Source organism: Staurois parvus, unplaced genomic scaffold (genome assembly GCF_062004578.1).
Source record: "Staurois parvus isolate SC_StPar_1 unplaced genomic scaffold, SC_StPar_1.0 ptg000011l, whole genome shotgun sequence".
NCBI classification, from domain to species: Eukaryota; Metazoa; Chordata; class Amphibia; order Anura; family Ranidae; genus Staurois; species Staurois parvus.
In genome coordinates this window covers 3139486-3163586 of record NW_028317807.1, presented here as the reverse complement: position 1 = coordinate 3163586, position 24101 = coordinate 3139486, and the positions used below count along the sequence as shown (strand labels likewise).

The window sequence follows — 24101 nt, the reverse complement described above, 5'->3', positions numbered from 1 at the left end:
CTTACCCTTGACTGGTAAATACATAGCTGTACCCTTTCACAAACATGTACCGTATTTTCCGGCGTATAAGACGACCCCCTACTTTTCCTGTTAAAATATAGGGTTTGAGCTATACTCGCCGTATAAGACTACCCCTCTTCCAACGTACACCAAATAAAAATTAAAAAACATCAGATTTGATTTCAATATGGTATGGTATTTCAGTATGGTATTTCAATGATGGGGTGCTATTCCTCCCACTGACACCAATGCTGGGGCACGATTCTTCCCACTGACACCAATGATGGGGCACTATTCCTCGCTCTGACACCAATGATGGGGCACTATTCCTCCTACTGATACCAATGATGGGACACTATTCCTCCCACTGACACCAATTAGTGTCAGTGTGTGAGGAATAGTGTCCCATCATTAGTGTCAGTGGGAGGAATAGTGGCCCATCATTGGTGCCAGTGGGAGGAATAGTGCCCCATCATTTGTATAAGTAGGTAATAGAGCGCTGGGAGTACATAAGTGAAGCAGCTAGCATAAAAGGTAACCTTGGGACCCAGATAGAAACATGAAAAAATAAGAAAAAATAAAATAAATAAATAAATAAATAAATAAATATGCAGCGCTTTTGAAATTAAATATGAACAAGCATAAAAAACAGAACATGAACAGCATAACTGCATGACAAATTCAGTCCATATTGCATGGTGCGATAAAGTGATAGGTGCAATTGTCCCAATAATTCATGTTCAGAGAAATTCGTGACTCTTGTGATCTCGTGATTTGTACAAATAATGCACTAACCAGATAGCGCAACCAATGCGCATGGAGCAATTAAGACCCGCTCCTGGTGCTCTGGACTTGTAGTATTAGGAGGATGTCATCTGCAGGTTTGGCCACCAGATGTCATCAATCCAGGTATATGGGTAAGTCATCCACCAGAGAGATCATCAGCGGGGGAGGGGGTGATCATGCATCATTCCCAAATGGACGTAACCTTCAAAAGCGGGCTCCCATAACATAGATGAGACCCAGAGAAGCCTCTGATAGTGTAGTATGTTTATTAAGTAAAGACTTACACCAGATACAATTGGAGGAAAAACTTACATCAAAGCAAGGTCAATCAGGATGGCTTAGTGGTATGCATACACAGGTCAAGGGCACCTCCCTAACGCGTTTCGTGTGCAAAACACTTCCTCAGAGGGAGTGTGCCCGTGATAAATGATACTGCTTTTATAGAAAGGTAATTGGCGCGCTTTTGAGCGATCTAGCGCCGCCAATTACGGTTCGCGCATGCGCACTGGCGACTTGGCGGCCATTTTACCGGTGCTTTTAGTATGGACGGAGAACGGACTTTCGCGCATGCGCAGTGAGCGCTCGCGGCCATTTTCCAAGAGTTCCTAAGTAGGGAAGGCATTCGCGTTTGCGCTGTGAGCGTTCACGGATGCCATTTTTTCGGTGCCACACTGTGTACATACCAGAAGACATCCTAAACAGACACAGAGGCATCACAGAAATTCTCTTAATTTACTAGTACTCGGCTCGTGATGCAATTAATTAGTGGTGAACTTAGGACATGAGAAATATAACATAGAAATTAAAATGCATAAAAAGTGGATGTTTAAAAACTACGAGCATAGTCCCATAGTGATTATATGGATAGTGACATCTTGTGGGTGGTTAGGGTAATGCGTCCAACACACCCATATCACTCAATAGTACACAGGAGTAATAATCAGCTGGCGTTGATGTGTGACATACATGCATGAACCGGTCAGCACACCAGAAATTCTTAAATAAAACTGAAATAGGGTTTGATCCGAGCAATCCATGTCAGATAAATAAGTTAATACTGGTCCTTACACAATAGTACTATGAGCCATATGGGATTAACGTTTCAGTTCTCCCCAAACAGATGGGTGCAGATGGTTAAATAAATATACATGATAAAACAACCTCATTTAAGGCTAAAGAGGTAGGAAAAAATCCTCGTTTGATAAAAGTAAAAGTGAAAAATAGATTAAAAATGAAAATCCATGTGAAAATGGATTCATGAAATATTTATTAAAAGAAGATTAGTAAAAGATTAGTAAAAGAAATAATAACTGATAGCAATCCAAAAAACCTATCCCCTGCTGCGATAATACGCAAATGAGCTGTCGGCTATTATAGTGACCAAATGTATGAAAGCCACTGCTTAGATAATAATAAATCAGCTGGTATCAATAAAGCAGTTTACATCCATCATTGGTGTCAGTGGGAAGAATCGTGCCCCATCATTGGTGTCAGTGGGAGGAATACTGCCCCATCATTGGTGTCATTGGGAGGAATAGTGTCCCATCATTGGTGTCAGTGGGAGGAATAGCGCCCCATCATTGGTGTCAGTGGGAGGAATAGCACCCCATCATTGGTGTCAGTGGGAGGAATAGCACCCCATCATTGGTGTCAGTGGGAGGAATAGCGCCCCATCATTGGTATCAGTGGCAGGAATTGTGCCCCATCATTGGTATCAGTGGCAGGAAAAGTGCCCCATCATTGGTATCAGTGGGGGGAATAGTGCCAATTAATGGTATCAGTGGGGGGAATAGTGCCCCACCTTTGGTGTCAGTGGGAGGAATAGTGCCCCATCATTGGTGCCAGTGGGAGGAATAGTACCCCGTCATTAGTGTCAGTGGGGGAAGGAATAGTGTTCCATCATTGGTGTCAGTGGGGGGTGGAATAGTGCCCCATCATTGGTGTCAGTGGGGGGAGGAATAGTGCCCCATCATTGGTGTCAGTGGGGGCAGGAATAGTGCCCCATCGTTGGTGTCAGTGGGGAGGAGGAATAGTGCCTCATCGTTGGTGTCAGTGGGGGAGGAATAGTGCCCCATCGTTGGTGTCAGTGGGGGAGGAATAGTGCCCCATTGTTGGTGTCAGTGGGGGGGGGAGAAGGAATAGTGCCAATAGTGTTCCAGCATGGTTCTGCTGCACATTTACTGGCCGCTCTCTCACTCAATTTTCACGGGGCGGTTCGGCTCCGCCTCCTCGCAGGTGATTGGCCGCCTGTGTGCCTTTCTGGCGCTCAATCACTGGTGAGGAGGCGGAGCCAAGTGACCACGTGGACATCGAGCGGCCGAACAGAATGAAGGAGCAGCTGCGCTTCCTGGACCGGATCGTCGTGGGACCGGGACCGAAGCCAGGTAAGAAACAGCAGCCCCCTGCCCGCCCCTGTACTTAGTGTCTCTTACGTTGGAAGGGGGGGGCGGCACCGCGCCACCCCCCGAAAAAGTGCCGCCCTGACACTGGCTCACCGTATACCGGCGTATAAGACGACCCCCGACTTTTCAGAAGATTTTCATGGGTTAAAAAGTCGTCTTATACGCCGGAAAATACAGTACTTTAACAGAATAGGTAATTGGTCCAATGATCAAACTGGGTGCAAGAAGCAATAATGTAAAACAAGTTAAGGATGGCAAAGAGCATGCACACACTGCAGAATAATACAAGACAGATTTCCAAAGCTGCACAAACATGGACTCTTTACAGCAATATCTTTGTGGCTTATTTAGAGTAATATGTGGCTGAATAACATTGGGGGAGATGTACTAACACTGGTGAACACAGATTCTGGTACAGCTGTGCATGGTAGCCAATCAGGTTCTAACTTCAGTTTTCGTACCCATTTTATAACAACAGAGAGTCTAGCTGAGAATAATACTTCAGAAAAACAGTTCAGAATACAAATGGCTGCTTGTGATTATGTGCATAAACACATCCCTCTCAGTGAAGTCAAGGGTCACTCTGGTAACACAGGTGAACCGCTGGAGGGTTCCAAGGCCCAAGGCCCAAGGGACCACTCACTGGAACTGGAAAACTCTAATAGCAATTGAAGAGAGGCTCCCCACAGAAGCTAGGTCTTCTGGAGTAGCAGCATGCTATTTAGTTTAAGTCTGGCTGCCTGCACTCCGGTTCTAACATTGGAGGGCCACTCACCTGGCTGCAGATAACTTGCCCAGCTACTTGTGCCTCATGAGGTGTGACTCTCTGAGCTGCGGAGTGAGGAAAGCTGAGGAAATTATCTTCCCTGTGTATGTCTAGGAACCCAAGAAACTCCAGAAAATGGAGTTAAAAAGACCTGCGCCGCTATCTGAGCATGGTGAGTAAATAGGCTATCATTGCTAAAGCAGAAAATAAAATGTAAACTTCACTCCAAGTGGGCTTATGCAGAGCCTTAAGATCTAAATGAGTTTTTTTTTACAACAGTATATTAAATAATGTGAATTTTGTACTTACCCTAAAATCCCTTCTTGGAAGTGAAGGGAAATATCCATAACAGGAACAGAGACAGCAATGAAAACCTGAGAGAGCTTTATACTTTTTCCTTATTATAACATGTTAGCTGCAGTTCTGCTTTAAATTTCGTTCACTTTTCAATAAAACTGACTAGTATCTGCATATATTCAGAATACAACACACTTCTCTGTGCCCAGAGAATGGAGATAATTATTCACCAAAGCTGTACTCTACGTTCATTTTTATTACATACTCAAATTATTCTTCACACCCACAGACGTGGAAAACATTGATAATTAATATGCATTGTACTCCTGCATGCCCAGGTATTGTATTTGTTTTGGCAGATATCCTTTAATTAAACTTTGTAATATTCTAAATAATTAAGGCAATAAGTTTGTTTATTAGTCTCTTACCTTATTGCTAATATAAAAAAGGGGTTTGAAAAACACAGCGTTTCAAAGCATTTTAAGATGAAACATAATTGTGATCCGAGCTTATTAACCTTTTATGGTATTGATTTGGTTAAATCACATTGGAGGGGCACGGATTTAATTAATAATATTTCCAAAAAGGAAACTTATTGGACTTATGAATTGAATGCTCTTAATGGAATTGATATTGATCTTAATTGTTTTCTCACAAATTTTTGACATTTGTTTTTATTTTAATTTTTTATATGTCATTATTTGTGACATTTTATGGTGTGTATTAAGTTTCCTTAGTCTCTTTTTTCTCTTTTCATGAGATTTTTTTTATGAGTTGTCCCCTTTATTTTAGTATTTTTATTTATCTCTTTAGAGTTCCCCTTAATCATTATAATCTATCCTTGTTGATTAGTATTACATTCCTTTATATATATATTTATATATATATATTTTTTATATATTTTTTTTATCAGAGTTCCCCTTTAGTATTTATTTGACACTGCCCCTTTAAATGCATTCATATTATATATATTTTTTCTTTTTTCTTTTCATATGTTTCTTTATTATGTTTATGTTTTGTAAAAATAATATATTTTTATGTTAGAGATATTAGGTTTTTGTTAAGATAGGTGTGTAGAGATATCAACGTGCATTACAAGATACATGTATTTATGTTGAATGAAGATTTTCCTTTAATGACACATGTATCTATTTTGTTACTGTCTCCCAAGATGTTTATGTTCCCAATAATCTTTTTTTATCTGCTTATATTGAAGTCATGTTTTACTATTTATCACATTGGTACATTTTACCCATCTATTGTATCCATTTGTTTATATGACAGCTTGTTGTTTGTGAGAGGATTGTTTGCATGGTCCTCTCTCATTAGTCACCAGCTGTCAGTCTGGTTCAGTGAATATTTAATGAACAGCTGACATCTCACATCCATCCGCTCCATGAGGACGTCAATGACAAAAAGCTTAGGGTGGTGCCTTTGGATGTGACGTTCAGAACGCTCCTGGTCTGCTTGCACGTTGCATGTGCATGTTTAGCTGGGTCTGAGTCGCTTGGATTCATTACACACGCTGTTTATACTGGTGTCAGTCTGGACACCTTGCTTGTAAGTGCATTTCTTCATTAAAGTTTGATGTTTTTTAAACATACTGCACCATGATTGTTCACTTTTTTCTTTCGAGTGACGGTCTGATCATCTCTCAGTTTGGATACTAAATCACCTTTGGAGTGGATTTTCAGCTTTGCAGCACATCATCCGTTGGAGTTCATCCCCCATTTCTTCAGTGTTGCTGTCACCATATTATTCATTGCTCCCAGAGTAACAAGTGCTATATGCTGGTTTGTTTAACAATCAGCATATTACTCTGGTGAGTTCTATTTAACCATTTTTGGTGGTGGATTCACTTGCAGAATAATTATTTTGGACATTATTGATTATTTGAACTTTTGGACTTTTTTGTTTTTACTGGATTTTACTTTGATTTATAATATTGTTTCTTATTGTTTTGTCACATTTTTTGTTACACTTTTGTATATATTTAAGCGCAACCTATTTTTTTGAAGTCTTACTTAACCTTGTTATATTTGATTGTGATTTTACAGATTGGTTGCCTTTATTTATACAGCTGTGTTTATTTTACTGGAGGTGCTCAAGGAACCAAATAATCAAGAGTTTACTTACCATTCTTTTAACAATTATGATTTTAGGTCCAAGAGTTTTGCTGATGGTAAATATATGCTTAAGACGTAAACAGAAAATCACAAAATCCAACGACAAAATGACTCTTCCATGATAAAATGTTGCTGGAATTAATCTGTAAAAAAAGACAACCTGTAAAGTGCATAGTATCTATTGTAAACAGAATGGATTTAGATTATTGTAATGAGTTTTGTAATGTAAAGATATATAGCCATAGAGTAAAAAGTTCAAATCATTCAGACTTGATGTCTCTAAACCAGGCATGTCCAAAGTCCGACCCGCGGGCCATTTACGGCCCGGGGGTCGGTTTAATACGGCCCTCCAACAGCCCTCCCTGCTCTGTGTAATGTGGCCCTCCCACGGCCCTCCCTTCTATGGCAGACAGTCTTCTGCTTGAGAGCAGAGGGCAGTGCGCATGCCTGACTGCGGCGCATTCTCCCTGGTCTGTGTAAATGCGGCTGTCACACGGCCCTCCCTTCTGTGGCAGACAGTCTTCTGCTTGAGAGCAGTGCGCATGCGTGACTGCACCGCGCTGGGAGCGACAGAGGGCGGTGACGTCAGGGCCGGGCTTCCAGCGTGAAGTGTGTTTCTCTTCCCCTCCCAGCTGCCGAGCAGAGACTTCAGCTGCAGCTACCTTTTTCACCCTTCACATTAGTGCAGGTAAGTTTTTTTTTTATTTATTTTCAATACATTGTGAAAACTCAGCTGTTAGTTGATCTTAATGTTATGAAATGAAAAGTATGTCGTTTGCAATTAACTTGGCATAAAATAATTTATTTGCATTTAATTGTAATGGTTCAAAGAATGTTCGGAAAAATGTTCGGCCCTCCACCATGTTCACTTCATCCAATCTGGCCCTCTTTGAAAAAAGTTCGGACACCCCTGCTATAAACTGAAGACCAGATAACTCCTGACAGCTCTGAAGAAGTCTGGCAGTGAGATATTTGTAAATGTTAAAGGTCCATAGAAAGTTATCTTTGCATAGGCATTTACTGCAACTACCAAAACAGCAGGTTGTTACTTGATTGCAGTAGTCAAGAGCACACTTATTGGGGTCCATTTACTAAAGGAATAGAGAATATTTAATTAGAAAAGTGAATAAAGTGAGCTTAATTTCACTTTGAACACCTCATCATGTAAAAGGGGAAAAACATTTAAAAAAAATAGAATTTTGCCTGCACATGACTGCATTATTAAAGTCAAAACAGCTTTACTTTATTCACTAAATTAAACTGGGGAAATTTCCAGGCAGGTTTTTACCATTACATGCAAGTAAACACTTCTTTGGCATCACTACCAAGTTTTTCTCTTCTTCCAGGTTTTGCATGCTCTTGCTGCACTCTACTCTTGCCTTCTGATGGTGTAACTCCTGAGCATGCCATTATCCTAGCTTCATGTTCAGCATCTTACAGATGCAGAGTTACATTGTTACAAAGTTGGTAAAGCTGAATAAAGACAGCGGTCTATCCAGTTCAAACTGAGTGTGTGCTTGTTCATGACACTACCATTTTCCATACCCCTGTACATTGTGTTCACGAAGAAACACATAATATTTTTTGGAATTTACCTACACTCACCGTTGACACCACCAACTGTAGGATTTCCACATCCTTACTTCTCTAACAGTGAAAAAAAAACTACTTATGCAGATTGAGATTGAACTGCTTCTCGTCCAATTTCATTGTGTGGCCGCATGACTAAATAGTTTCCTCCCAATGCTAGAATCACCAATTACAGATTTGTATATTGTGATCATATACCCTCTTAAGTGTTTCTTCTCCAGGAAGAATAGGTTTAAGGTTTGAAGTTTCCTCATAACTAAGGTCTTCCAGCCCCCTTATTAGCTTTGTTGCCCTTCTCTGGACTCTCTCCAGTTCAAGGACAGCATTCCTGAAGATTAGTGACCAAAACTGGATTGCATACTCAAAATGTGGCCTACTAGAGTTTTGTAAAGTGGTAGAATTATAGTTTTATCTCTTGAATAAATACCTTTTTTATTGCATGATATTAGTCCTCTAGCTTTGTTTGCTTCAGCTTCAGCATTGCATGCTATTGCTGAGTCTGCGATCTAATAGGACCCCAAGGACCTTTTCTATCCTAGATTCCCCCAGAGGTTCCACCCCTAGTGTGTAGCTTGCTTTCATATTTGTAGCTCCCAAGTGCATTACTTTACAGTTTTATATTTTAAACCTCATCTGCCATATAGCTGCCCATTCCTCTATTTTATCTAGGTCTTCTTGTAAAGACGCTATATCCTTTTGTAAAGTTATTGCCCTGCTTAGCTTTGTATCATCAGCAAACCTGAAATTGAACTACTTCATCTAACCTCTGTATCATTTATGAACAAGTTAAGCAGAATTGGTCCCAGGACAGAGACTTGGGGCACACTGCTCACAACTCCAGACCATTCATGCCACTAATTACCACCCTGTAGACTCTCTACTGCAAGTGATCTGTTTAGCTGAAAAAACATAAAATCTCACTTAAAAAAAAACTCTACTAACTGGCCAATTTTTATGTAGCAAGTTTAGTTCCTCTTTAAGTAAATATTCATTTTGCTAAGTGAACAGTCTCTACTCCTGTTCTAAATCAACACCAATGCAAAGGAAATGAAAAGATAGATTTTCATGTTTGTATTAAAGAACAACCAACCTGTATCTTAATTATTCTTATCTACATATGCAGTTATCATTATGTTAACTAGATCTAGTGCTGCCATTTTCACACAAGAGTGTATTACATCTTATAGCAGATTTTAAATTGATAATAGCTTTAGCTACTAAACCTTTCCATTTACTGTACCAGCTTAATGTACAAATCTGTATGTTTTATCTGTCTGCATTTTCATTCAATCAAAGGAAAACCATTATATAATATAATAAACAGTATACTACCCGCTTTATGCTATCCTGTTATGCCCTTGGATTGAGTTTGTATATGAAATTCTTAGAAGCAGAGATAGGACCCAAAAAAGAAAAATGTTGCCTTGTCTTAGTCTTAGCAAGGAAAGGCATGCAGCTGCTGTGATTAAGGAATGTTGCTTTGCAGCAGGTAGGTTTATTACTCTAGTGTCATTATACAGATATAAGCTATAATCATGATGTCAAATGTATCAATAACAAACCTGCAAATCAGCCCACCAGTGAAGATTAGAATGGCACAGACATCAAGTATGTTCCAAGAATCATTGAAATACAGTGAAGCTTGTTTACAGAGACCAAATTGATCAGGGTCATAAATCAGCTACAACAAAACAAAAAAAATACAACAATTTAATTGATGTGCCGCATGAATATATTTCATTTTATTAAAGGGCATCACGGGGCCAAGGTTGAAATTTTTAGCAAAGTGTTCTATCTGAGCATCTCCTCATATTACATAAAGGTGGAATGGTGCCACGTCAGCACACATATTCTAAGTTGCCAGCACCAGAAATGTAATTTTAACAAACTGGTGCTTATTCACAAGTTAGGAGTGCTTATTCACAGGTCCCCAATCCCTCTCTACATATCAATTATAATGCAAACCACTCTATCACTTTAAAAGCTTGGAAAATTCTGAGGAAGATGAATGGCAGGTTCTGTTACACAATCCTCACCTACTGTTCATAAAGCAATACAGATAAATTATATAACTTTTTGGTACTGTAAGATGCCAATTGCTAATTAGAAGCCCAGCAGTATGCTTCACCAATCACATCTTATGAGGATTGCTTCAGACAATAGTATGAAAAACATTTTAGGCCTGTTGCCAATCTGCCTCAGTACTTATCCAGCTTAAAGGGTGGTGCTCAGCTTTAATGCAAAAGTCATATTTTTCAGAATATGGGTCAAGATTAGCACAGGTAACGGGTCTACAAGCACCTATGCGACTGATAATATGGACAGCACGCTGTGCTGTTCACATTATCAAGACATGAAGGGTCAATGTCGCTTCGCTTCAAAATAGAAGCTTCATGTTTGAGTTTTGAAGGAGTTGAAGCATTTCAACTCCTTCCATTCAAGACTATAATAACACACCGCAGAAGCACCATCGTGTTTTACAGTGTGTTTGCGGTGCAGTTGCAGTGATTTCATAACCAGAAAAAAATGGCATTTGTGGTGTTCTTAGGGTGTATGGGAAGCATCTTTAATGTGTGTAAAACAAGAGTCAAAAGCACCTATTAATGCTACATGTGCATTTGATAAGCATTAGCATTTTGAGTCAAGTGTGAGCAAGCCCTTATAAGAATGACAGAATGGAACAGTATGTCTATTCTGAAATAATAAGATTGCCTGTTTGTAGTAAAGTTCCACTTTAAATTATACATACTGTACATATTGGATTATGCAATTAAGTCATTCTAAACCTCTAGGAAATTGCTAAGGGTTAAGGTTGTAGCCCCAGACACATGTTAACCTTTACTCTAAACTGTTCTCTGCCATGATAAAGTGAATAGCAAGGAAAAAGCAAAGGCTGAAAAAGGGTATGATATTTATTAAAAACCCCCTGGTGGTATTCTCGAGTGTAGCTCGGGGTTAACTTTCAGCATCAGAAGCGGTAACCCCGAGCTACACTCGGGATTACCCTGCAGCGTTGCTCTGGGATCCCTCCAGCACTTACCTTGCCCTGCGCTCCCGCGATGTCCCCCCTGCAGCCTCCCCGGCCATCTCCTCCAGCCGATGCCGGCATCCGTCTTCCGTGTTCCCTTCCCTGCAAGTGTAGGGACATACGGGGGACGGAACCGGTGGGAAATTTAAAAATTTGACATTCATTCAATACACTAAAATCTGATAGTATTACATTACTGTATCAAACCATTTCACATACATTTTGTCCCTAGTGCTTTGTCCTGTGCCCTGCCTGCATTTTTACCGTTCTTTCTGCCTGGAAACTGAGAAACGTCCATGGCATCCAAAAAGCGTCCCTTTAGGTCAAAAGCGGTTTTAGACCAGCTAGAGAACAGCGATAGTAAATTAGAACCACTTGCAGAATTTAGTGATAATGATTCGTGGGGAAATTCATCATCAGACACTGAAAACGATTTTGTGACTAACCTCAATGATGTGCGAACTTGGCACTCTATTTCAAATTTCAGTGTTTTTTGTTTGATTACATTATTGAATTAAATGTATTATTATTTTTTATGATTATTTTTTATATTATAATTTATGATTTCATGTTTCAAATTCTATCATACCCGGCATGTTTACTAGACTCTTGTTCGGACAGATTTCAGTGAGTTATTCCTAAGAATTACAGGCGTACAATAAAAAAACAACATATTTTCATTGAAAACAATGTACAGCTTTGAGCACAGAAATATTGACATAATCAGACCGCTGGGGAGGTTAAGAGAACAGATTAAGGCCCCATTCACGCAGGTCAGAATCTGATTTGCTCAGCAGCGGATCTGCCCACTGATCCCCTGTTGTGCAGAGCGGGGAGATGACAGAATCTGGTCTGCTTTATGGCAGTCAGGTGCAAACAGGCTGTTCGTGAACACTTGAATACCTCCGATCCGATCTGCCAACATGCAGAATGGATCCTCTTCAGTTTGTTTGTGGCAAGTACCATTGACAACGTCATCTGTAACAAAATGCGTTGCGTGTGGCTTACAACTTGACATCATCATGCATGATATTGCTATTCCAATGTCTTCCCAGTCTGATTTTATATGGCATATTAGGGATTTTAATGTGAGTGTGCAGTTTTATTCCTTTATAATAAAGGGAATCAGTTTTTAAATTACTACACTATGGTTGGCCACCTTTATTCTTTATTTTGGCTTACTGTGAATACTCACCACTGAGAAGGAAGATCGTCACCCGCCTGCCAATGAGGATATTTCATACAGTGTAAACAGCAGGGTAGCCATCCAGCACAGAACTCAGATGCCAGTGCAGATCACTGTAGTGGTGATTTCAGTTACATGATCAGTTTCCAGCACTGGCATCAGTATACAGGAGGGACAGCCGACAACAGATTCCCCATAGTATGTCTAATGGGTGACTTAATCACCCAGGTTCTGCAACCATTGTCGTGATCTCTCTTCTACACTGGTGCCTGCGGTGGAGAGAACAAGTGGCTGAAAGAAAGCGACTTCAGAATAGGTAGGTATGGACATCTTTTTTTTTGCAGGGGAGATAGAATAGGCTTAAAAAGAGGTGGGGGTAGATTTAGGCTTAGTTAGGGCTCGTTCACACTTGACTGTTTTACCAACTCTTATAGCGTTTGGCAAGCATTGGTCCAGGGCTTGCGGAGCATTTTTTAACGCTCGGCAAACGTTCCACAAACGCCGCATGCGTGGTTCAGGGCAGTTGGTAGGCGTTTGCCGAGCGTTAAAAACACCCTACAAACGACTATAATGAAGTTTGAATGGTGTCACCGCTCCGCAAACGCCCCGCAATCGCGTCGCACCATAGACTAGAATAGGAGGTTTCAACGCCTCCTGACTCGACCAGAGGCATCCGTTTTGCCACGCCGCACCGCTAATGCTCCTGTTAGAACAGCACCATGTGCTGCAATGTGCAGAACTGTCCGAGGCGTTTGGGAAGCAGTAAAAACGCTTTCCAAACGCCTTTTTGCCGCCTGCACACAACGCTAGTGTGAACGTAGCCTTAGGTTTTGACTTGTCTTCCACTTTAAGTTTCATTAAATTGTGAGTGTGGCTATGTTTATATTGTTGCGAGGCAATTTTTATTATTTGTAACATCTGAAAAGAAACATATTAAACATCTATAAAACCATATTTACAGAAATATAAACAAATTACTCTTTTAAAATATCTGTACAACAATGGTGGACATGTCTTCATGTTCCTACCTGTCTTATTTCCTCACAAACAAGTGAAAAAAGCCAGAGGTAGATGACATGCTCCCTCCAGGAAGGCACAGGCTGAAAGTCAGTCATTAAAATGTATGCAAAAAGCAGCAGAAAAGCAAAGTATGATAAGATGTTCAGATGAAAAATCACTACCGGTGCCATGAAGAAAGCTTGAAAACGTTCCGTCATGCTCCTGCAGTTTGTCGTGTTTTGAACAGCTCTGTGAGGCTGAAAAGTAAAAATAATTTTTTGTAAATATTTTTTCTTTGCAGCTATTTTTTCTTGTTTCTTATTAGCAAGCACAACATGTATTGGGCATTAATATGCATATCTTTTAGGGGGGATATTTATAGAGCAGTGAATGTGACATTTGCTAAACACTCACTGAGAGTGAATCTTCCTTGTGTATGTGTTTTAAATTATAGTGACTGATTCTCCTGCATGAATGTTTGTGAATATAAATAAATAAATATGCCCTTAGGTTTTGAGGAACACTGTGCAGACAAGGATTCATACAAGGAATTCTAACCTGGTTACTTCTCTAATGATGGTGTATTGATTATTTGTGTTGTAGACCTTTATAGACCAAACTCTAACTGCCACCCACTCTATTTGAAACTATATATACTAGAATTAACCAAAAGCTTTTAAATTTTAGCCCATATAGACACAGCTTTTGTAACTGATTACAGAAATATTGACCTCCTCCTATCATCAGTATAAATATATGCGGCCCCACTGGAGTGGGCTTTTTTCCGTGGGGCTGCATATATGTGTATCTGTCTTTGTGCTGGGAGCGCACCGCACAGCGCGCTCCTAGCATAGAGACCAAGGTCTCACTGGCAATCCCAGGTCCCGTACTAACAATCAGGACCCAGAACTCTCAGTTCTGAGTTACCTGATCACTGTGATAGCCTCTGATTGGCTATCATAGTGATCAGTGACTGTGAAGCCCGCTCCTGTATTTTCTCTCTCTCTGAATGGAGGCGAGAGATACATTGTACCTCTCTCTCTCCTTGCAGAGAGGAAAAAAATATTAGTAATTATAATAATTAAAAAATAAAATAAAGAAAAAATACCTAGGTCACGGTTTGATGTAGGTCAGTGTCAGCATTAGTATTTGGGTCAAGTAAGGGTCAAAGGTTAAGGTTAGGGTTAAAGGTCAGTATATTTTGGGCAGATTTTTTTCTTTAAACATTTTTTAAGTTAGTTTCACTATCGGTTAGTGTCAGTGTGAATTAGGTAAGATAAAAAAAAGCAAAATATGCACTATTCTGGGCTATACTAAAGGTATACACAACAAATAACATGAACATATGTGGTATCGTTGCGATTGTTGGGAGCAGGAAAATGTATTTTGTCTCGTTCTTTGGTGGTACATTATGGTAGTAGCAAAAATTATACAGCAAATTTAAAATTTTTTTTTTTTTTTTACTATTTGAGCCAGTTTTCCTTTGATAATAAAAAAAAATAGGAGATACCCATTATCTTTTACCAGCAAATGAAAGCCCAATTTGTCCTGAAACAAAACACCTGGATGCACAAAGTAGTTGTGATGATATGTATCTGTAGCACTACTCCCTTAGCAATCAATGATTTTTGGTTCCCCCTATAGTTCTGCACCACCCACAACCAGGCAACGCACATTTTCTTCAGACCTTGCACACTGGAGACAGTAAACAGTCCTTGAGCTTGTTTTTTTAGTTTTATTAAGGGGTTATTGAACTTGGATGGGGTTAAGGGGTGTATGCAATGTCCAATAAACTGTGAACTTGAAGACAAACTCCTTAGCAACTATGTACAAGTCCATAGACAAAACGTCTTCTCTTGGAGAGCTCTCCAGCCCTCCTGGTGTACCACCACAGACCCCAGATGAAATTTCCTCCTCACCCAGCTGCCTGAAGGAATCCCTGGGCAAGGGGGCCCAGAAGCTGCCAGTGTAGTAAAGCAGCCCCAGTTGAGGAGCTAGTTGGGTTTGCCACCTGAATACCCTCTCCCCCTTCGGCCCAGGGGGTGTAGGATCACTCTATCAGTCCAGTCCTCTCCTGTAAGCTTGTGGGTTGGTGGCTGCCTTAAGACCTTACACTGGGCTGGCTCCTTCCCTGCTTTCCAGGCTGTCCTATCTCAGGGGATGGTGAGGCCGAGAGATCCTCCTTTCCATCTCCTGTCTGAAGGTGGGCCCCTCCCAGGCTCCACACTCCAGTCTTCTCACTCCATCTTCCACCCGACACTGACCACTTTCTGATGAAACTCTTTCATACTTAAGGGAAGCAAAGAAACACAGGGCCTCTAAGTGTGTACTGTGAAGGTATTTAATAGAAAGATAAGTAGTAACTCACATCTTAGAATTTAAAATCAGGCTCATGGGTAAGAGGGTGAGACGTCTATAGCCAGATGTTGTGTGACTGATCCAGAAAGGAGATTCATTGAGTCCACCAGCAGGTGGTGCTGTGCATGTGCAACATGGATGGCAAGCCTGGTGGAATCTCCAAGATGTCCGCCTGCAGATGGTGCTGTGCATATGCAGCATAGATGGTGAAGCCTGGCAGAGTCTCCAAGATGTCCAAGCTCAGCGTGTGTGGCGTCTGACGTCATCAAAATCTCCTCTCTGGATCAGTCACACAACATTTAGCTATAGACATCTTACCCTCTTACCCATGAGCCTGTTTTTAAATTCTAAGATGTGAGTTACTACTTTTCTTTCTATGAAATATCTTCACAGTACACACTTAGAGGCGCTGTGTTTCTTTGTTTCCCTTCTGCGGAGTTATGCTTCGCTCCTACGCAGCTTGCCCTTAGTGCCTACTGGACTACCCTTACCCCTGCCCATTTGGAACGCATCAAACATACATGGACTGCCACACCATGCACCTGTTATCCCTTTTGTATTGACTCTCTTTCATACTTAAGGGCTGTTCTGACCCCATGCCAAGCCTCTTACTTGGGGATTGGTCAGAGTCCCTTGAGTATACAGATCTGCCCCACCTCACCCCCACCCATTGCCTTCTAGATACTTCTCAAACTTCTAGAGAAGGGTCAGGTATCAGGGAACTGACCTACAGAGCTCTCCGGACCTAAAGTTAACCTGGCTGACTCATCCCAGGCTGCAATCCAGCCACTAACTAACAAAAACCTAGCTAGCTCCCCCTGGCTAACTAGAGGAGCGCTGCATACTGCATACCTGTCAAGGTCCTACCTTTCCTCAGGGCCTGTGCTACTCCATGTGCTGGCATCCATCTTAGGTGTCTGCAAAGCATTGTGGGATCCTTTATGCTTTCAGCCCCTGCGGCTCCTCCCCCAGGAGGTGGTGGCTTATCACATATAAGTCTGCTGTTTGTAGCTGTCCATTGCATTCGTGTCCTGTCTGTTGCACAGCAGCAAGCTCCTGTTTAGTTTCTCATTGCTCTCCTGGATACCGACTCGGCTTTGGTAAGACTCCTTCCTGGCTTCTGACCCCGGCTCTGGGGACCATCCTTCCTGGCTTCTGACACCGGCTCTGGGGACCATCCTTCCTGGCTTCTGACCCTGGCTCTGGCGATCATCCTTCCTGGCTTCTGACCCCGACTCTGGCGACCATCTGGCGTAGACGGTTGCCCGCTCCTTCATACCAGGTCGGAGATCGGGTGTGGTTGTCAACTCGTAACCTCAATCTTCGGGTGCCCGCACTGAAACTGGCTCCCCGTTTTGTTGGTCCTTTCTGTATCCTCCGCAGGGTGAACCCGGTTGCCTATGCCCCTGCTCTTCCTCCTGGGATGCGTATCTCCAATGTCTTCCACATATCCCTGTTGAAGCCTCTGGTCTGTAATCGCTTTACTGCCTCTCCGCCTCAGCCTCATCCTATCCAGGTTGACGGTCATAAGGAGTATGAGGTGAGCTGCATCCTGGACTCTCGGTTAGTCCGCGGTCGGGGGCAGTTCCTGGTCCATTGGCGTGGTTATGGTCCCGAGGAGCGTTCCTGGGTTCCTTCCGCGGATGTTCATGCTCCTGTCCTCCTCTTTTCACGCCCGCTTTCCCCAGAAGCCTTATGTTGAGCTGCGGAGGGGGAGGGGCCCTTGAGGAGGAGGTACTGTCAAGGTCCTAACTTTCCTCAGGGCTTGTGCTGCTCCATGTGCTGGCATCCATCTTAGGTGTCTGCAAAGCATTGTGGGATCCTTTATGCTTTCAGCCCCTGCGGCTCCTCCCCCAGGAGGTGGCGGCTTATCACATATAAGTCTGCTGTTTGTAGCTGTCCATTGCATTCGTGTCCTGTCTGTTGCACAGCAGCAAGCTCCTGTTTAGTTTCTCATTGCTCTCCTGGATACCGACTTGGCTTTGGCAAGACTCCTTCCTGGCTTCTGACACCGGCTCTGGGGACCATCCTTCCTGGCTTCTGACCCCAGCTCTGGCGATCATCCTTCCTGGCTTCTGACACCGGCTCTGGTGACCATCCTTCCTGGCTACTGTTCTACCAAGTCATCCACTGTTGCTGTTGGACTTGCATAGACTCTGTCTTGTTTTTGTATAATAAACCTACCTTTAATTGCACCTCCTTGTGTGTCTGGCTCCTCGCTCCCTGACAATACCTAACACATTCCGCTCTACTTTCTCTCTTTAACTGCAGAGGGAACACTCTGGAAAGTGCATTCTCTCCAGACCAGCTGTCACTAGAGTGAAATTGTTATAAGTAAAAAGGAATATGTAATACTTTAAAAGCATTCTCATGTAAACGTATTGATGGTGAATGTAAAAAGTACCCGACTCTGTAATTATGCAAAAATCTAATAAAGATTATTGAAAGTGAAAAATGTAGTCCTGTTTACATGGGTCTTTTTATTCCTCTAATGGATAGCTGTCATTGCTCTACTGAATGTTGATGAGCCAATTTGGCCAGTGTCTTATTATTGTTATGTAACATTTGGACAGATTCATTCAAAAATCCAGGCTCAGGTTATAGAGGTACCACAAAACATAGCTCCATGGTGATTATTCTCTGATCGGGTAACATAGAGTGCAAGATGATTATATGCTTTAGGATATTCTTTGAGCTGAATCTTGGGGAACACTAGCTTATCATTACTGTTCCCCAAGATAAAACAAGCCCGAGTGTCTGCACAGAGCATAAACATCCATACTTACATCTGGGAGATGATCAGTGATTCTGACCCTGGCAAACCACCTTTATTGTTCTTTAAGAACCGCTGCATTCCCTATTCTAGTCATTCATCCCCAGAAAGGATCATAGCTGATGCATAGCTTACAAAAATGGGCTATATACATCCATCCAAAGAATAAAAGCATACCGCATAAGGCTTTGGGCAAAACAGACATTTTGTAGGCAGCGCTTGTTTCCTAAAATAAAAGGTCTGATAATTAGCTTGAAAGACATTTGTCTGTTCACATTAATTAACAATTTTGTGTCACTTCCTATATACAGAGATACATATCTTGATGAAAGGCTTTTTCTCCCTACCTCCCCAGGTGTACATTCTGTAGGAAACACGTCTATGTTATTTTCTTTCTTCATAACTTGATTCTGAATGACTTCCTCATCTTTCCTGTGATGGTAGTTTAATATAAATTTGGATATAGCAGACATTAGATTCCATTCATACCCAACTTGTCAACATTATTAGCTAAGGTTATTGCCCATAAAGTTTATAATTTTTCTTTTTTATGCAGTATAAATGATGTTCAGGAAGTAACTGCATTTGGCTGTGGCTGCCAGAGATAAGATTGTAGCTTGGGAACATCTAACAAGGCAAGCATCTCACATTATAGGATGGTACTACAGCACAAAATTCTATCAGCATAATTAGATCGATTACAGTGGAAGTGATAACCCATTATGTCAAATTTCTCAATTTAAAAGCAAGAAATCATAGCAACAGAGGAGCAGTTTAAATCATTATACAGTATATTATCAGTTAACATTTCTGCTTATTTTCCTATAATTCCAAGAGCTAATACTAGTTAAGTAAGCAGCATGACTGACTTCAGTGAAACTGTATCTGTGTTCACTTTTTCCTCATTAAATAATGCTGATGGCATAGCTCAAGTAGAAGTGCATCAAGGTTGATTTACAAAAGGAATAGAGAATTTTAATTTTACATAGTAAATGTTCACTTAAATTATGGCTAGGATTATTTATAGCAGAAACTGGATACTGCTTCGTCCAATCAGCCCATCCGTTATTATTATATCACATTGTGTCTGTTTTTTCATCTCATTCTAAAACATAGAGCAGCTTGTCCTTTGGAGTATTCTCTGCATAATGCAGTCTAGAACTCTCAGGAACAGAAGGAGAACCCTATCACATGACCCGTTAAAGTCATATGTCAGGTTTACTCCTCTAATGGGGCTTTGCTTGCATGAAGGGCCCAAAGCAAGTAAAGAAAGTAGACACACGGCCAGGGGCAGACTGACCATTTGGAAACTCGGGCACTGCTCGAGGGCCTGGGGTCAGTAAGGGGCCCCATGAGATGTCCTTGGTACCTTTTTCATAGGCTTTTTTGAGTTTGGGCAAGGACACAGGGGCCCCATGATCCCTTATTGCCCGGGGGCCCCATGAGTTGTCAGTCTACCCCTGCACATGACTGTGCTTTGTAAATGTGCCAAAGGATTTTTTTGGTTAGGCCATACTTCTACTTTAGTGGACAAGTGAAGATGCTCTCATGCCAGTTGTTGAGTCATGTGCAAGGAAAGCTAACATAATAGGTAGATGTTTTGTGGTAAAACATGAAACTGTGTAAAGTAAAATAGGATGTATAACATTATTATTAAATGCAAGGACTATAAGAACCAGTATGAGAAGCACTAGAAAAAATGGACATAAATAAGGACATGAGTCTATAAAAAAGTATAATGCCTATTACATTCCTTCCTTGGTTATAAATTATAGTTCTTCACCCTTTTCACTTACTTACCTGAATGTTAACAGACGTGTATAGATGAGAGGAAAAAAGAGCATACAGACTATCACCCTCCATAATTCATTGTCGACACTTAACTCTCCAAACCAGACTCCAGTAAGGAATGCCTGTAAAAAGTAAACTCATTTATTATTATGACCAACAAAGTGATTCAGTAGCGCAAACAATCTATAAATATGTGAATAAATAAATAAGTGATCACTCAGCATAAGTGAAAAATCAAAAGTCCATAAAATGTCTCTTCCACCAAAAAAATATTGTAATTCCCAAAAAGAATTCACCACGTGCAAAGGATAGCATTCCCCATTTTGGGAATGCACTCACTGAATAGCCATGCCCCCCCATTCTCATGGTTGGCTGGATTCGCTTATTAAATAAATCCAGGTGGGAAGGAAGTCATCCAGTATCAATATTGTTTCACTCCTCTCTGTTTATCCTCTAATCTCCATGCCTGTCATTCCTATGAACAGCTGACACCACTCCACAGATTATCAGATTCCTAATAATGAGGAGTTTATGGCAACATAGATAACACTCTCCTTCTCCTTTATCTTTCTCACAGGGAGGAGTGAAACAATATCAGTACTGGTTGACTTCCTTCACACCTGGATTTATTTAATAAGCGATTCCAGCCAACCAAGAGAATGGGGGGCATGGCTATTCAGTGAGTGCATACCCGAAAGGGGGAACGCTATCCTTTGCACGTGGTGATTTCTTTTTGGGAATTACAAGATTTGTTTGGTGGAAGAGACATTTTATGGACTTTTGATTTTTCACTTATGCTGAGTGATCACTTATTTATTCACATATTTATAGATTTTGTGCGCTACTGAATCACATTGAGGGTTCTTTCGTTGGCCATATTGATTATATTAGAAGTGGCAGCATTGTTTATTGCTATTTATATTTAATTAATGTATTATTTATTGTTTGATGTTTATTTAGTATCATGCATCTAGCGCAAATTTTATTTTTGCTTTTATATACACTCATTTATTATTATGTTTTGGGTGGTACATTCCTGTTGGATGCCATTAATATCATTATAGTGTACAATATGAGACATCAATGGAACTATGCAGCCTTCAGTCTAAGGTATAGTATATCTACTTTTGTGCAGGTGTAAAACTTCTTCGCCGCCTTTTAGTAATTTTTCAGGTAGAAAAAGGAGCCTTGTTACTAGTGAAAATAGTTGTTTCATTAAGAGAAGTGGGATAGGTGGCGGGTTCTGATGACTGACTACTATTTTCCTTTTTAAAAATGAAAAAGAGGAATCCACTAGTCAATATCCAATGTTGCAGGTGAAGATTGAGATTCATGGCTCAGTAAAGTTGATTTTCCCCATTCTTGTCACAGAGATGCACATTGGTAGATGTGCTTTCATCAATTTGCATACCAGGATATCAATGTATTTGATGCTATGTGTAATAATTCATGACACATTATCAGTTAGCACCAACATCTGCATGACAACAACATTGGCAATTAAACGGCATCTGCTGTCTTTCCATTTTGTTTATTTAATGTGAATCTATCAGCTATTGCTGTACCAGAAACAAAGTGGAATACGTGTCCACTGTTACTGATGAGTGGATATTTCCATACTTAGAGCCTTCAAGGATCAGGGTGTTTTATGACAGAAAATACAGTATGTTCTAACCATGAGAAAAGTATGGAGCCAGTCATTGCTGATCTTTTATTTTCTGAGAATGTTAGTTCCCTTTTCGGCCATTGGAATTATTATGGTATCAATGCTTTTTGAGTATCTGAGCAGAATCTAATAACGGTAGGAATTTCTGACACTCATTTAAGCATACTTCTTACAGGTTGGTAACACAAAGGAATGGAAGCTAGACACAGTCAAACAAATAGTATTTTCAAAGGAGGGCCAGGAACTGCAGCCCTCATATTTAGCCTCAAAAGATCTGTGCCAACTGCAAAAACGTTTGTGTGTACAACTATAAAATATACTGTATATTGCTGTTTCTTAAAACTATATTATTGATGGTAAACATGATTTGAAAGTAACTTGTGTTTTATATAAAATACATCTGTATTTAGTAACCAAACCAACCTGGACACCTCCATGAGACACAAATTTCATGTCCTTAGCCTCGAGAGCTAATTTCAGACAGGTAGCTTGTCCCCAGGCTTCAGAAACCCGTATAAGTAGTTTTAGAGCGCTTTCCTCATCTTTTCTGTAACTTTCACTGAAAACACCTGAATTCACAGAAAAAAAAATGTTTGTTATTTACACAGACCTGGACTGCTAGCCATTTTCAGAGATAAGTTTCCCTGTAGGAGAAGATGCAGTACACCATAGACAACTCTGTCAACCTGCAAGAATTGAAGTGCTTCAGGTAGAGAGCAGGGGCGGACTGACAACTCATGGGGCCCCCCGGGCAATAGGGGATCATGGGGCCCCTGTGTCCTTGCCCAAACTAAAAAAAGCCTATGAAAAAGGTACCAGGGGCATCTCATGGGGCCCCCTACTGACCCCGAGCCTTCAGGCAGTGCCCGAGTTTCCAAATGGTCAGTCCGCCCCTGATAGAGAGTGACTGTGTATGTGATCCCACTGAAGAGAATACCACCTCTTAAGAAAATAATAGGAGATTCTGGAACAGAAATAAAGAGAAAATCATCTGATGGGACACTTGTTTTGGTGGCTAATTTTTTAGGTTTTTGGGAAAGTCTTCCAATGGGGACGCTTGCTTTTATGGCTATGTACGAGGAATGTTTCCTAATTTTTTTTAGCTCAAGAGTGAATTACTAAAGGATTCAAGAATCTACACAAAATAATTTATGTGGTATTCACTTCAATTATCCAAGTATGCATAACACCAACTCCTGATTGCTTATTTTATCTGCACTTGATTGGATCAAATAAATATGCATACAATTTATTGTGTGAAGATTCTCAACTCCTTTAGTAAGTTTTTTTTACTTCCAGGTGTTTCAACAGGACAGGAAGTGGAAGAAAGTTATCCTAGAAGACACAGAGGGCAAACAATGGACAACTGAATGTAATAAAAATATTGATCACATAAAAAATAGGATACAAAAAAGAAAAACATATCCAATTTCCAGTTGATACAAGCAGAAAACCAAAATGGTTATTAACTCAACACTGTGGTCACTTTAAACTATTCATATACCAGTGGCTTTCTGTTCAAAGTCTTCAGCCAATGCCAACATGTCTTCAGATGGATCTGTGTCTTCTTCTTCTTTGGAGAGCTCCTTTAGAATCTTACTACAGCCCAGGGCAGCTGCTATGCAGTCGTGGCACTAGGCATAACAAACACAAAGACATAAAAATGTGCGGTTATTTCTAACAAGGTTTACAAAAGACCTATTTACATTCAGGTTACATTCTTTGGTCATACAACCCCACCAACACAGGAAGGAATGTACAGGGAGGCAAGGGAGATTAGTCCATGCTGTAATATGAAAGTACCAAGCCAAAAACTTTTCTCTAGTTTTGTATAGTGTGAGGAAGGATTATAACTCCTGTAAAGGTTTTACTTTTATCCAGCGCTCCATTAGAGATATTTACCTTTATTTCCTGTCCTGTGACAATGGTCTTAAAAGACAGTAAGTGAGGGAAAACCTGCAACAGGGATGCAGACAGTTAAAAAAAATATAACATGGGTTCTAGCTTTCCCCTGCTCCAGCAAAACATTTTTATTTCAGTCAGTGTTGCTGTTGCATAATTCCCATCACTTCCTGTCTGGTAAAATGATGTCAGCAGGACAGAGAGTAAAGCTAAACCTTTCTAACAGGACCCCAGAGAGCAGTATAAAGCTGACAGGGCTTCTAACCCTTCCCTGCTCTATCCAAATATTAGGGAAAAACATTTTGGTTGGACATAAACATTAACTTTTTGCTTGCAACCACAAGGTTTAGCATTTTATTTGATCATGCAGACTCTGCCTCTTTTCTGTGCTAACAGTTTGGATAGAAGTAGAAAAAGAGTAAGTATATCAG

At 40.7% G+C, this 24101-nt stretch overlaps 1 protein-coding gene across 5 annotated transcripts in view; it reads right to left on the bottom strand.

Annotated features, from left to right (window-relative positions):
- The window catches only part of TRPM2 (transient receptor potential cation channel subfamily M member 2), a 211715-nt gene that overhangs the window by 101306 nt on the left and 86308 nt on the right, over positions 1-24101 (bottom strand). For 4 of the 5 annotated variants that reach the window (XR_016311706.1, XM_089670093.1, XM_089670102.1 and 1 more), the window contains 7 exons: positions 23273-23402; positions 22192-22337; positions 20112-20224; positions 18659-18743; positions 13210-13437; positions 9530-9648; positions 6388-6520 (listed from right to left, as the gene is read on the bottom strand). Coding sequence is in view for 4 of the 5 variants with exons in the window: in XM_089670093.1 (XP_089526219.1) it covers positions 6388-6520; positions 9530-9648; positions 13210-13437; positions 18659-18743; positions 20112-20224; positions 22192-22337; positions 23273-23402 (954 nt within the window). In the remaining variant the exon portion in view is untranslated. The remainder of the gene's footprint in view (positions 1-6387; positions 6521-9529; positions 9649-13209; positions 13438-18658; positions 18744-20111; positions 20225-22191; positions 22338-23272; positions 23403-24101) is intronic. The other variant, XM_089670113.1, reaches the window with a different exon arrangement.